The sequence below is a fragment of the Lethenteron reissneri genome, unplaced genomic scaffold, assembly GCF_015708825.2.
Source record: "Lethenteron reissneri isolate LAM-NWPU_2019-01 unplaced genomic scaffold, ASM1570882v1 scaffold_1469, whole genome shotgun sequence".
NCBI classification, from domain to species: domain Eukaryota; kingdom Metazoa; phylum Chordata; class Hyperoartia; order Petromyzontiformes; family Petromyzontidae; genus Lethenteron; species Lethenteron reissneri.
The window spans coordinates 63,379-77,887 of NW_026891189.1; the positions used below are offsets into that span (position 1 = coordinate 63,379).

The 14,509-nt window shown below is 51.1% G+C and overlaps 1 protein-coding gene across 5 annotated transcripts; it reads right to left on the minus strand.

Annotated features, from left to right (window-relative positions):
• Window positions 1-1,675: 1,675 nt before the first annotated feature.
• LOC133362413 (protein Wnt-5b-like) lies at window positions 1,676-13,158 on the minus strand. Of its 5 annotated transcripts, none has more exons than XM_061581356.1 (6): window positions 13,034-13,158; window positions 11,246-11,303; window positions 10,792-10,833; window positions 3,360-3,476; window positions 2,822-3,143; window positions 1,676-2,515 (listed from the first exon to the last, which is right to left on the minus strand). In XM_061581356.1, the coding sequence occupies exons 1-6, from the start codon at window positions 13,147-13,149 to the stop codon at window positions 2,418-2,420; spliced, it is 753 nt and encodes a 250-aa protein (XP_061437340.1). In that variant the 5' UTR covers window positions 13,150-13,158; the 3' UTR covers window positions 1,676-2,417. The 5 variants fall into 5 exon arrangements, with proteins under 5 accessions (XP_061437340.1, XP_061437339.1, XP_061437338.1 ...); XM_061581355.1 differs by having other exon boundaries at window positions 10,765-10,833; XM_061581354.1 differs by having other exon boundaries at window positions 10,732-10,833.
• Window positions 13,159-14,509: the final 1,351 nt, after the last annotated feature.

The window sequence follows — 14,509 nt, forward strand, 5'->3', positions numbered from 1 at the left end:
CAATATCGGTCTCCCCTCGTGACAGCCCGACCAGACTCACCCATCCTGGTGTCTCCGGCGTCAGCTGCCATGGATCGCCATGCGCTGGTGGGAGCCGAAACTATTGTACAGAGGAACCAGCATCTGTTCATTCAGGTGCTGAACGCCTCCGATAGAACAGCGACGGTGCAGGAGGGAACAGTTCTGGCCCACGTTAGTCCCTTGTCACTAGGAGCCCCAGGGACAAAGCCCGAGCTTGTAGGCAGCATCAGCCAGTCCGAGGACAGAGGGGCCGAATCGTGGATGGACCAGCTGGCGGGGCCTGAGCTGGGATTGCCGCCCGACCAGAAACAGCAGCTGCACTCGTTATTGCATGAGTTCTCGGACGTGTTCAGCCGGGGACCGTTCGACCTAGGGCGCACAAATCTGTCGCAGCACCACATTAACACGGGAGATGCCGCACCCCTGCGCCAAAACACATATAGAATGAGCCCAATGGAAAAAGGGCACATTCAACAAGCGGTGCAGGAGATGCTGCGGGCCGACATAATTTCTCCATCCTCGAGTCCCTGGGGGGCACCGGTGGTCCTAGTCAAGAAGTCAGACGGGTCACTGAGATTCCGACGCCTCAATGCCGTCACGCTGGCCGACGCATATCCCCTACCACGTATTGACGACTCATTGGATGCACTGGCGGGAGCAAAATTTTTCAGTACGCTGGATTTATTGTCCGGGTTCTGGCAGGTCCCACTAGACGCGGACTCCCGGCCTAAAACAGCGTTCCGGACACCACAGGGCCTGTTCGAGTTCAACTGCCTGCCTATGGGCCTCCAGACTGCGCCGGCGACGTTCCAACGCATAATGGAGTTGGCCTTAGCAGGCCTCCAATGGGAAACGTGCCTCATCTACCTGGATGACGTCATTGTCTTCAGCCGATCATTCGAGGAACACATTGACCGATTACGTCAGGTATTCCTGCGGTTCCGGAACGCGAACTTGAAGCTCAAGCCGTTGAAGTGCCACCTGTAGGGGCAAGTGCTGCTAGCGAGTAGCAGCAGCAGCAGCTATGAAGGCAAAGACAAAGATGCCCCGTGTAGCCTGTAGTAGCAGGCTGTAGGGGCAAGTGCTGCTAGCGAGTAGCAGCAGCAGCAGCTATGAAGGCAAAGACAAAGATGCCCCGTGTAGCCTGTAGTAGCAGGCTGTAGGGGCAAGTGCTGCTAGCGAGTAGCAGCAGCAGCTATGAAGGCAAAGACAAAGATGCCCCGTGTAGCCTGTAGTAGCAGGCTGTAGGGGCAAGTGCTGCTAGCAGAGGGGTGGGTGGCCAGCACCACGCCCGGCCGCCTTAGTCTCTCTTCAAATGGAAATGTTCATACAGTTTTCGATTTAAAGCTTTCGTGACTGCAGGGATTCATCTTCTTGGTTCTTTCGGTAAAGTCACGTAGAAGGGAATTAATAAAATAATAAAAATAAAACATAATAAAATAATTCTCACGACGTTTCGGCCACAACGCAAGCAGCCGTTCTCTGGTGAAGAACAGGTCTGTCGGGGAGACAGCGTCTGAATGTCTCCTCGACAAACCTGGTCTTCATCTGAGGACGGCTGTCGGGGAGACAGTGTCTGAATGAAGAGGACACACTGAAGAATTTGAGTCAGTCTTTTATGTATTTTGCATTCATAACGTGAATGATAATTCCCCCCTCCACCGAACGCACGTGTGTTGCTAGGGGCAACCCCCGGTCAGCTGTCTGCGCATGTGCAGATGCATATTAAAATAATAATAATAGCACTAAATTGTTAACTATTTAAAGTTGACGTATGCGAAAATAGAACAGCGCTGGCTCACCGTGGGGCTTATCGCCTGGTACCCGGGTACTTTGAACGTAAACCCTACGGTTCGCGAGCCAAATCTTTCGCAAGTTTCGTCCACGCACAGACACAGACAAACACAGACACACAGAAAATGGCTTTTATAGGCAAGATTGTATAGACGTGTAGTGTAAAGTAGTGTAGTGTAAAGTGGATATAGTGTAACGTGGCTCAGTGAAGGATATGATGGATGCCACAGGGTCACCGAACCCCATTGTGAATCCTCAGTGTGCCGAGTGAATGTTTTGTAGATTTGGCGTTAACAAGAACGGAGTAAAAAGAATAACACTTAGTTACTAAGCACATTCAAGTGATGAGGGTCAAAAAACAGTGCTTCTGCATTGTGGAAATTGACACAAGTGTATAGTAAGGTAGTGAATTGTGTAGTGTATCAAAGTGTAGTGTTTGTAGTAGTGTAATGTATAGTGTAAAGCGGCTCGTAATGATGGGCATGCTGGACGCTGTGGTGCCCTAAACAACTTTGTGGGGATCTCCAAACCCCCACAGCACCTGGCTGAAACCAGATGGAGTCCAATTTCAGCCGAGGCCACCCCCAGCCCGTGGCTGGAGGCTACTTGCAGAAATATTGATCGACGGTCGATGGGCACAGCTTGCACCTGACGTTCCAGCGGAGTTGTTCCTTGCATCCGCACTGCTTCTCCACCGTGACTGGGAAGGGAACAGCAGCAGAGGCAACGGTGCGAAACGGACGCGTGAACCATCGTCGTTTTGCTCACAATGATTTTTCATCGCAATTTTGCGATCGTCGTTGACGTCGCGAGGTGAAACATCTCCCTTCGAGCGACCCAAGGTTAACGGAAAGCAGTTCTCAAGAAATGTTTTCTATTTAATTGTGGAGTTTACAGTACTGTATAGTGCAGTGTATAGGAGTGAAGAATAGTGTATAGTAGTATAGGGACAGTGCGGAAAGAGAGAGACGGTGCGTGGGTGGAGAAGGGGGGGTGAGGGGCTCACCTTGCGAGATGTCGTATCCTCTGTCACAGCACGTGATGACGGAGCATCCCTCGGTGCCCTCGGAGGTGACGTTGCACCGCCGCCCCACCACGCCGGGGATGCCGCTGGCGTCGTCGCGCTCGCAGTAGTCCGGGCTGGCGCTCACGTGCACCAGCTCGCTCGCCGTGGGCGCCGTCAACCACTCGTTCACCGGCTCCAGACGCCAGCGGGACCAGCGGGACCAGCGGGTGGCACCGCCGGTAACGGCACCGGCTGCACCGCCGCGACGACCGCTCGTCTTGTGGCTCACCAACCGCATGGCGGAACTTGTGTCGTACTTTTCCTGCAGCCACCATTGTCATCATCATCATCAGGGGATGAGGAGGATCCGCCATGTGTGTTTTTGTTGAAGTGGTGGTGGTTGTTGTGTGAATGCGGGGAACCTCCTTAGTTGTTAGGGACCCCTCCCCCTGTTTGTAGCCCTCCTGTCAATTAATCCTTAATCCCCCACCCACACCTCCTCCGGGTGCAGTCTCATCACCGGCAGCCGTGAGCTCACCTTCAGAAAGTTTCCAACTTTGCGAAAGTCGGCGAGATGCGGCGAGCAGACCTGGAGCACGCAGATGCCAAATTCAAAGTGGCACTTGCAGTCAATGGATGCCAGATTGTACACCGCCTGTAGCACCACCACCAACAACGTCATCGTCACTACAACACAATCATTGTTACCACCAACACCATTATCATTTGTCACTACCAACCGCCATTTCCCAATAATTGGCAGTGAAGTCACCGACAGCGCTTGTGCCAGGCTGTGTGAACATTAAGCCCACGTGAAGTGTCAAATGTCCGCCTGGCAGGAGGTCATGGGACAGACCCAGGTGCCACGGGTCGACTGACTGAGATGACTGGCCAATGCACCACCTGCGTGTGGCCCCTGCTGCTGTGCCAACTTGCTGCATATTAGCCGCCCAGAGCTCTGCTCGTTGTTGGGAGCACCGCTTCTCTGCCCTCTTTTGCCGAGGGGTGACTGCGTCCAACTCCTCCACAGAGGCCGATCTTAACAACGCTGGTACCAGTCATTAGCAAGTTCACTCAGCTCCACGTCCTCCTGTACCACATCACTGCATCCCTTCTCCAGCCTGTGCCACACCCTTTAAGCACCCTCTATCTGGCCGAACTAAAGTGGCTTTGGCATGCGGTGGCTGGGCATGCGGACTACATGATCCAGCCAAAGCAGCCTTGCCTGCCGGAGGAGCTCAGCAAATGGACTTTGTCCAGATCTTTCAAGGATTTGTGAGCTCTTCACACAATCCAGCCTGGTTAAACCCAGGATGGATTGTAGGCATGCCACCCTGAATGTTTCTAAGTGGCAAAAATGTTACATGGTCATGCCCTCTACGCTTGCAAAACGTGGACACCCTGGTCCACGTTTTGGAAGCGTAGAGGGCATGACCATGGCCAAGAAGACCTGAAGCTTTGTGTGGAGCAACAGACCAGGTAGCTTCCACACAGCATGGCGCAGTCAATGCAAATATAATGCCTCTCAATTTATTGAGACCTCTGCTGTCAGAGAGCTGGTCATAGGCACACTTTCCAGGTATGGGAAACTCTCCACAACTGCCCCATCACCAATTGGGAGTTGTGGAGTGTCCAATGGCACAACATACCCAGGCAGGTGCTTAGTTTTGGTGGGGCTGTTGGCAAGGCCCCACCTCTTAGTGGCAATCTCCAGGTTCAGCAGCAGCACCTCCAACTCCTCCTCTGAGTGAGCAGAAATTACCAGATCGGCAAACATAACGTGGTTGAGCAATAGGGAGCCATCCCTTGACCGCACCCGGGCATCGATCAGCCTCCCATCGTATCTGTACCAGATTTTGCCGGACAGTCATGGAAAGCTTCACGAACTATGTGGTCGAAAATGTTTTTAACTAATGTGGGAGCGAAAGGACATCGCTGTCGCACCCCAAGGTGAAGAGGGAGTGGTTCCAACTCCCAGCCACGCAGCTTTATCCGGGCCTGCCCACCATCATGAAGGTCTTGAATAATTGTGAGCAGTCGGACTCTGAAAGCACGAAGAACAACCCACAGCCCAGGCCTATTGATGATAACATAGTGACTTGGCCAGGTCAAAAAAGCAGAGATGTAAGTTTTGTTGGAATTCCCTACACCTCTGCTGTAGCAGACGGACAGAAAACATGGCGTCTGTGCAGTCAAAAAAGCAGAGATGTAGGTCTTGTTGGAATTCCCTACACCTCTGCTGTAGCAGACGGACAGAAAACATGGCGTCTGTGCAGTCAAAAAAGCAGAGATGTAGGTCTTGTTGGAATTCCCTACACCTCTGCTATAGCAGACGGACAGAAAACACGGCGTCTGTGCAGTCAAAAAAGCAGAGATGTAGGTCTTGTTGGAATTCCCTACACCTCTGCTGTAGCAGACGGACAGAAAATATGGCGTCTGTGCAGGGCCACCCTGGCCTAAAACCACGTTGGGTCTCCGTGCCAATAATCGTCCACCCATTCACCGTTAATATTCATTTTTGGAAAAGGCATACAAGAGTGATTCTGCCTATTTTTTGTAATATTTTTTTTATTGGCATGTAGCGCTGGGGCATAAGCACGCTGTGAATCTCACACCCCCCCACCCCGCTGCCTCACCCACATAAAAGATAGCTGGAGGTTAATGACTGCAGGAAGTTGTAAAACTAGAAAAACTACACTTAGGCGCAATTGAGAGCATCTGTGTCCACAGGCCATGAGATGGCTGAAAGGTAGAGGAGGAGCCAGGCCTTGATGTGACTTAGGAAATTACTTCAGTCAAGTAGAACAGACACACACGTACACCGGACAAGCGGTCACAATCAAAAGGGGAAAATGTCAAAACTGGGTGGTTTTTTACTTTTGCCGACAAAACTGGATCCCAAATGTCAAAACTGGGTGGTCTTGGAAAACGACAGGCAAAACAGGGTGGTGCTTTTTGATATGACAAAACTGGGTGATGTTCAATGTGGACAAATGTCAAAACTGGGTGAAGAAGGTGTACGATTTAATGTATCATTTTGTACACGTTTAGGTGGGCAAAGGCCGTCGTCATCATGTCTTCCATGTGGTGCATGAGGAAGTGGAAGGGGTCCATCTCGCGAGCCGGCAGAGCCTCGCTGTTCGTGGACTCCACAAAGTTCGTCGTGCGCCAGCCGTACAATGGCGTCATATGCAGGTGCGGGTAGAGCGCCCACGTGTGGGGGTCGATCTTGTTGTAGTACGTGGCCGCCGTAGGCAGAGCTACGCCCAAGCAGCCCAAGGAGCTGCGGAACGCGGCCTCGGAGGCGCACCCTTGGGCATCGTAGATGATGCCTTGGAGGTCAGGCGTGAACGCGGAGCCGATGTTGTCCACGCCGTTGCAGATCAAATGCCGCGTGCAGTGGATGAGCATGAGGTCCTTCCAGTCGGAGGCTAGGATGCCCGTGCCACGATCGCAGAAGACCGGCGTGCCGTCGAGCTCGATGTCGTTGGTCGTGCAGCAGTTGAGAAACCAGTCGTAGGCCGCTGCCGTCTCGGATGGCACCAGCGCCACGGCGAGAAGGACGTTGCGGTTGTTGCCGTCGCGCCCAACGAGGACGAGCATGGTTCCGTTGTAGGCGCGCGCCTTCATGTGCGACCCGTCGATGCCGACGACGCGTTGAAGACTTGGCTGCAACGAGCGTGCGATCGGGTTGCAGATGAACGCACCCCAGAAGATGCCCGCGTCTTCTCTCACACTGCAGGTCGTCGCGTTGAGCTTGCCGAACGTCTCCACCAGCGAGTTGATGAACTCGAAGCCTGCATGGGCCGCACTCTCGTTCGCCGCGATGCACGTGTCCTTGGCGCGGTACATCATCCGGGTCGGGACAATGACGCGAGAAACGTCGGCGACCTGGGCAATGACAGTCGGTGCGGAGGTACGGGGGTTGGCGCGAAAGGCCGAACGGGCTGTCGTGATCTTGGTAGTGCCCGTGCAGCCGTGGTGATCCGTGCACAGCGCCGAGACGCGGAAGCCGTGTCGTTCCCCCGTGAGCTTCGTCAGCTTCACCTTGAAGGAACAAGGTGTTGAACTAGAGCAGACGATGGCAACGTGCCATCCGCCGCTTCGCTTGAGGTCAAGGACCGCGCGCTTGCCTTGTTGCAAAGCAAAGTCTTGGATGCCGTGGATGGCCTCGCGGCGCGTGGTAAAAGTCTTCTTGGGGTGGAGGGTTGCCATTCGAATGTGAGCCGCTCCTCCACCTGTTTCGTGAAAAATGCTTGTGAAAAATCACGCTTCTACGTCTACTTTCAATTTTTCACGAGACAATGTCTATTTTCATTGCCAGCAATTTGATTTTTCACACAATATTTCCGCCAATCACCGTAACGGTGGGCCAAAGGATTGACCAATCAACGAGATGCGCATTCGTTGGTTTGTTCCGCACCATTGGGACCATGGTCAGGAGCGTCAAGCAGGCTAGTCCATCTCCCAAGGACGTCGCCTTTGTCTCTGTGCTTGGTCGTTTGGCGGGCTATGGTCGAATGCATGGTAAATTTAAGGGTGTACAGTAGCGCGTAGCATCAACCAACAATCCAAAAGTTTGGTATTGACGCGAGTCACTAGTCTAGGTCATCACGCAAGGTGGCAGTGCGCCCGCCTGGTTGCAAGCCCGCCCCGAGCTCACTTCCGAGTCCGAGCCGTAGCTTGAAATGTTGGTCGTTGGGGTGCTGGCACACTGTGCCAGCGTACAAATATCAAGTGTGTGTAGTTATATGGTGCTGGCACACTGTGCCAGCATACTAATACCAAGTGTTTAGATGAATGGGGTGCTGGCACAGTGTGCCAGTATACAAATACCAAGTGTTTGGATGAATGGGGTGCTGGCACACTGTGCTAGTATACAATTATCAAGTGTATTTGACAAATGTCAAAACTGGGTGCACCCTGAGTGTCCAAAACTCAAGTTTTTGGCCACCCAGGGTGCACCCAGTTTTGACATTTGGGATCCAGTTTTGTCGGCAAAAGTTAAAAACCACCCAGTTTTGACATTTTCCCCAATCAAAAGGACAGTTGTTCCGTCATGAGAGGAAACCGACCAATCACAGGCCGAGGAGCAAAATCAAAGGAGTTCCACTCCGTTGTAAGAAGACGGGTCTGAGGTGGGAGATTTTCGGATATAACAAAGAAGCCGAACCACGCAAATCAGTCTTGCGACGGCAAGCTTCAGGGTATGGTCCTCGAAATCAACCGTGGGTGTCGAGTCTTGCAGAGAGGGTCGATGTGTTGCTAAGTGGCGAGTTTGGCGCCGAACGACAGTATGGCTGCAAGTTTTATTCTGCACTTGTCGTGATGTTTTGAGTCGCTCGCAGAATCAAGGACTGCGATAACTTGTATCGTACTAATCCGTAAGAGTTGTGAGAAGCTAAGGAGGTGCGCGAATATATTTTGAGTTTGAGAAGCGAGTGAGGAGCTGCGACGAGCAGCTGACAGCAGCAGGAGCCCTCCCTACCCATACCCTACCCTACCCGAAATGAGTGACAAACAGTGACTCACCGGTGACTCACGGTCTACCCGTACCCGTACCCTACCCGTACCCGGCCGGGTACGGGTAGGGTACGGGTGCGGCCAGGTACGGGTACGGGTATCGGGTACCCATTTGCGACCCTGGTGCGGCCGGGTACGGGTACGGGTAGACCGTGAGTCACTGGTGAGTCACCGTTTGCCACTCATTTCCCAACCCGGTTGCGACCTCTGACGTAGACGGAGCCGGACCCATCATCCCTGCCAGCACGGACAGCGCCAGCAGCGTGCGCGGCGTGCAGATTCGGCAAACACCCCGGCGGTGGAGAGAGACTGACGGCGCAGGCAAGAGCGCCGCGTGTTTCACGCACACACAAACCCAGCGCCTTGCTTGGGCCCCGACGTGTTTTCAGTAGGAGGAACGCTGCACCGGAAACCACTGGGTATTGTCAAAAGCACAGTAGCAGGAATAGGTGGACAACGCAAGCCGTGCTGCCCGCTATAATTATTGTACCTTGCGGTGACTGCCCTCCCACACACACAACACGCATATCAGTATGGCTAAGATTGTTACGAAAAGTTTGTGTGTTTTGAAAAGGGTTGCCATCAAGGTGGTTTTTTTTAACTATTAGCCTATCGGGATAAGCATTGTTCTGTCCCTTGAGTTAAATATGGTCTAATAGGGGTTTTCCCCTTTTTTCTGGCAACAAAACTGACACCTTTTGCAAGGAATCATGCTTACATTAACCACAATACTTGCAGTCAAATGCAAACAAAAAGCAATACTCTGGTAATTTATGCATTGGCGTCATCTGGTTGCACCCGAAACGTCGTGATCCATTTGATAGTCTACCCACGTGACGTCACCGAAAGAACCAAAGAGTATGGATCCCTTCAGTCACCAAAGCTTCAACATCAAGATTTTATTTCCCGGCCTTTGAATCGCATCCCAAAGTCGGGTTGACAAAACTCCACCAAAAACAGCAAAAGCCACTCGATGATTCTCCAACATCTTTAAATTGTCTGAAAATATTCATCAGAAACCATACAACTGCCCATATACATTCTAGACAAAGATCCCCTGTGTAGCCTCAACAGACTGCTGGGGCAAGTGCTGTTAGCGAGCGCCTCTGAAGGCCGGCACGGTGGCACACGAGGGGGTGGGTGGCCAGCACCACGCCCGGCCGCCTTTGTCTCCCCAGTGGCGATGTCTTCATATGTTACACACACACACAGATGCACATCAGCGTGGGTCCAGATGTCTTGTGACTCCCCCACCCCAAGTAAACGAGCCCTAATATATTGTTTTCCTGTGCATATTCATTTCCGTTTTAAATTAACCTTGCTTGAACAAATACAAAATTACGTTTTAGATAATTATGTGGGGAGGGGGGGGGGGTCACCAGACATCAGGACCACCTACGCTACGAATCTTTAACAAAAAAAGTTGCATTGGACTAAGAAAGTCACTTTTGCAAAGCCGTCTCCAAATAAAAATGATTACATGAAAAATAAAATAATTTAACTAAACACATTACCACAATTGTTTTACTAAGTGGGTGTACGTTAAGAAGTACTGTGATTCGTTGCAATGTCTATGCACTTTTAAACTATAACATTAAATTGACTTGTATGCAACGTTCGCTTTCTCCGCAGTGAACAAAAAATAACACTGCTCAACAACAACAACAACAAAAATTTCTGGCCTGGACGTTTGCAGCTGTTCTAGACTAATTTCAGGGTGCTGATTCCAAATCTGATCTCAGATTTGCTCCGTCACATCTCATTTTCATGCTATCGGCATACCCCATTTTCATTAATTTTACCCGAAATTAACTCTGTCACTTATGATTGCAAGTCGTTGCGAGTCAGTGACTGCTTTAGTGTTAAAATACGGTGCTGTATTTTTAGGATAGTGCGTTTATGATATCATTTTATGTAGATATCCACATTTATTTAATATTTTGCTTCCGCAGTTTTTACTGAAAATGCAATATTTGATATCTCAAAAACCTGATGTGATAGACAAAAACTGATGCCAGATTTGGAATCAGCACCCCCCCAAAATTACATTACAGCCGTTGGAATATCTTATGCCAGAAGAAGTGTGTTGACCAGTGCAATCCGGATTGTCTCAGTTACTCTAATCCCACAAAAGCAGCAACAGCCTCTTCGTTATCCTCATAACCATCATCGTCATCGTCGTCATCATGATCATCATCATAATCATCATCATCATCATCGTCATCATGATCATCATCATGATCATAATCATCATCATCACCAGCTGCTCCTTCAACTTGTTGATGAGCAGGATCTGATCCAGCTGTGTGAAACCACAACATCAACATCACCATCAACATCGTCAACAACATCATCGGCGTCATCGTCGGCACCATAGTCATGATCACCATCGTCGTCATCATCGTTATCATCGCCATCACCAGCATCAACATCATCGCCATCATCACCAGCTGCTCCTTCAACGTGTTGATGAGCAGGATGTTGTCCAGCTGCGTGAAACCACAACATCAACAACATCGTCAACATCGTCAACAACATTATCATCATCGTCAACATCGTCATCGTCAACATCGTCAACAACATCATCATCATCGTCAATATCATCATTGTCACCATCAACATCGTCAACAACATCATCATCATCGTCAACATCATCATCGTCAACATCGTCAACAACATCATCATCATCGTCAACATCGTCAATGTCACCATCAACATTGTCAACTTCATCATCAACATTGTCATTATCGACATCGTCAAGATCATCATGTGAAGTTGATGCTATTGATGTTGTTGATCTTATTGATTGTGTTGTTGATGTTGTTCATGTTGATGTTGTTGATGTTGATGATGTTGATGATGTTGATGTTGTTTATGCTGATGTTGTTGATCTTGGGGTACCTGGTTAGGTGGAGGATGTGACCAGAAGTACGGTGCATTGTATGCTGGGTTGCCCATTCTGTAACGACACTCACCACTACTCACCCACACTCACCACTACAACAACAACCGCCATTCGCCACTAAGTGGCGGTGACGTCACCACGACGCTTGTGCCAGGCCATGTGCACATTGAGGCTACCACGTGAAGTGTCGAAAGCCCGCTGGCAGGAGGTCACGGGGCAGACCCAGGTGCCACGGGTCGACTGACCGAGATGACCGAGATGACTGGCTGATGCACCACCTGTGCCCCCTACTGTGCCAACTTGCTGTGCTTTAGCCACCCGGCGCTCCGCTCGTTGTTGTGAGCGTCGCTCCTCCATCCTCTGCTGTTGTTGGAGGGCGACTACCTCCAACTGCCCAGTAGCGTCCTTCACGAGCCTCCTCCACAGAGGCCGATCTTGACACCGCTGGTACCGGTCATCGGCAAGTCCACTCGATCCAGCCGAACAAAAGCTGTTTGGGCATGCGGTGGCTGGGCATGCGGGCTACATGACCCAGCCACCGCAGCCTTGCCTGCGGGCGTTCGACACTTCACGTGGCCTCAAGGTGCACTTGGCCTGGCACAAGCGTCGTGGTGACGTCACCACCACTTAGTGGTGAATGGCGGTTGTTGTTGTTGTGTACAGTGTGTGTGTCTGTGTGTGTGCACTGTGTGTGTGTCTGTGTGTGTGTGTACACTGTGTGCGTGTCTGTGTGTGTACACTGTGTGTACAATGTGTGTGTGTGTGTACACTGTGTGTGTGTACACTGTGTGTGTGTACACTGTGTGTGTGTGTCTCTGTGTGTGTGTACACTGTGTGTGTGTCTCTGTGTGTGTGTGTACACTGTGTGTGTGTCTCTGTGTGTGTGTACACTGTGTGTGTGTGTACACTGTGTGTGTACAATGTGTGTGTGTGTACACTGTGTGTGTACAATGTGTGTGTGTGTACACTGTGTATGTGTGTGTCTGTCTGTACACTGTGTGTGTGTACACTGTGTGTCTGTGTGTGTACACTGTGTGTGTACACTGTGTGTGTGTCTGGCTGTACACTGTGTGTGTACACCGTGTGTGTCTGTGTGTCTGTGTGTGTACACTGTGTGTGTACACTGTGTGTCTGTGTGTGTACACTGTGTGTGTACACTGTGTGTCTGTGTGTCTGTGTGTGTACACTGTGTGTGTACACTGTGTGTGTCTGTGTGTCTGTGTGTGTCTGTCTGTACACTGTGTGTGTACACTGTGTGTCTGTGTGTGTACACTGTGTGTGTGTCTGTCTGTACACTGTGTGTGTGTACACTGTGTGTCTGTGTGTGTACACTGTGTGTACACTGTGTGTGTGTCTGTCTGTACACTGTGTGTGTGTACACTGTGTGTCTGTGTGTGTACACTGTGTGTACACTGTGTGTGTGTCTGCCTGTACACTGTGTGTGTGTACACTGTGTGTCTGTGTGTGTACACTGTGTGTACACTGTGTGTGTGTCTGTCTGTACACTGTGTGTGTGTACACTGTGTGTCTGTGTGTGTACACTGTGTGTACACTGTGTTTGTGTCTGTCTGTACACTGTGTGTGTGTGTACACTGTGTGTCTGTGTGTGTACACTGTGTGTACACTGCGTGTGTCTGTCTGTACACTGTGTGTGTGTACACTGTGTGTCTGTGTGTGTACACTGTGTGTGTACAATGTGTGTGTGTACACTGTGTGTGTACACTGTGTGTGTGTCTGTCTGTACACTGTGTGTGTACACTGTGTGTGTGCACCACGCTACTCACTCGCAAGGCAACGTTCTTCGATCCCGACTCCTGCCGGGGGAGGCGCTCCGTGCCCGGCGGCATCCGCCAGGAAAACTAGGTAGGGCCCCAGGGCGACTAGGCCGCAGTTGTTCCATATGGTGATGGATGTTGCTGATGATGTTGTTGATGGTGCTGATGATGTTGATGTTGCTGATGATGTTGTTGATGATGTTGTTGATAGTGCTGATGATGTTGTTGATGTTGCTGATGATGTTGTTGATGTTGCTGCTGATGTTGTTGATAGTGCTGATGCTGTTGTTGATGTTGCTGATGATGTTGTTGATGTTGCTGATGATGTTGTTGATGTTGTTGATGGTGTTGCTGATGATGTTGTTGATGATGTTGTTGATGTTGCTACTGATCTTGTTGATGTTGCTGCTGACAGACACGTACACACACAGTGGTGGTGTCTACACACAGACACGTACACACACAGTGGTGATGTCTACACACAGACACGTACACACACAGTGATGTCTACACACAGACACGTACACACACAGTGGCGATGTCTACACACAGACACGTACACACAGTGATGTCTACACACAGACACGTACACACAGTGATGTCTACACACAGACACGTACACACACAGTGGTGGTAGCAGCAATCACTACCCTTGCAACAGCAGATGCACGTGAGGGTTGGTCCAGATGTCTTGTGACCTCCCCTCCCCCAATTAATTGAGCCCTAATATAATGTTTTTCCTGTGCATATTCATTTCCGTTTTAAATGAACCTCACTTTAATTAAATGGGGGGGGGGGGGTCACCAGACATCTGGACCACCCACGCTACGGATCTTTAACAAAAAAAATTGCATTGGACTAAGCAAGTCACTTTACAAATAATAATTATTATAAATAACATATAAAATAAAATCCTTTAGCTAAATACATTACCACAATTGTGTAACATTAAGAAGCACATGGATTCGTGTCCATTTGTATAGACATGGAGGGGGGAGGGGCAGTCACGTGCCCACTTGTGGGGGAGGGGGCGATGGAGGAGGGGGTCTCGTGATTGGGGGAGGGGTAGTCACGTGCCCACGAGTGGGGGAGGGGGCGCTGGAGGAGGGGGGGTCTCGTGATTGGGGGAGGGGCAGTCACGTGCCCACTTGTGGGGGAGGGGGCGCTGGAGGAGGGGGGGTCTCGTGATTGGGGGAGGGGCAGTCACGTGCCCACTTGTGGGGGAGGGGGCGCTGGAGGAGGGGGGGTCTCGTGATTGGGGGAGGGGCAGTCACGTGCCCACTTGTGGGGGAGGGGGCGCTGGAGGAGGGGGGGTCTCGTGATTGGGGGAGGGGCAGTCACGTGCCCACTTGTGGGGGAGGGGGCGATGGAGGAGGGGGTCTCGTGATTGGGGGAGGGGCAGTCACGTGCCCACGGGTGGGGGAGGGGGCGCTGGAGGAGCGGGGGTCTCGTGATTGGGGGAGGGGCAGTCACGTGCCCACTTGT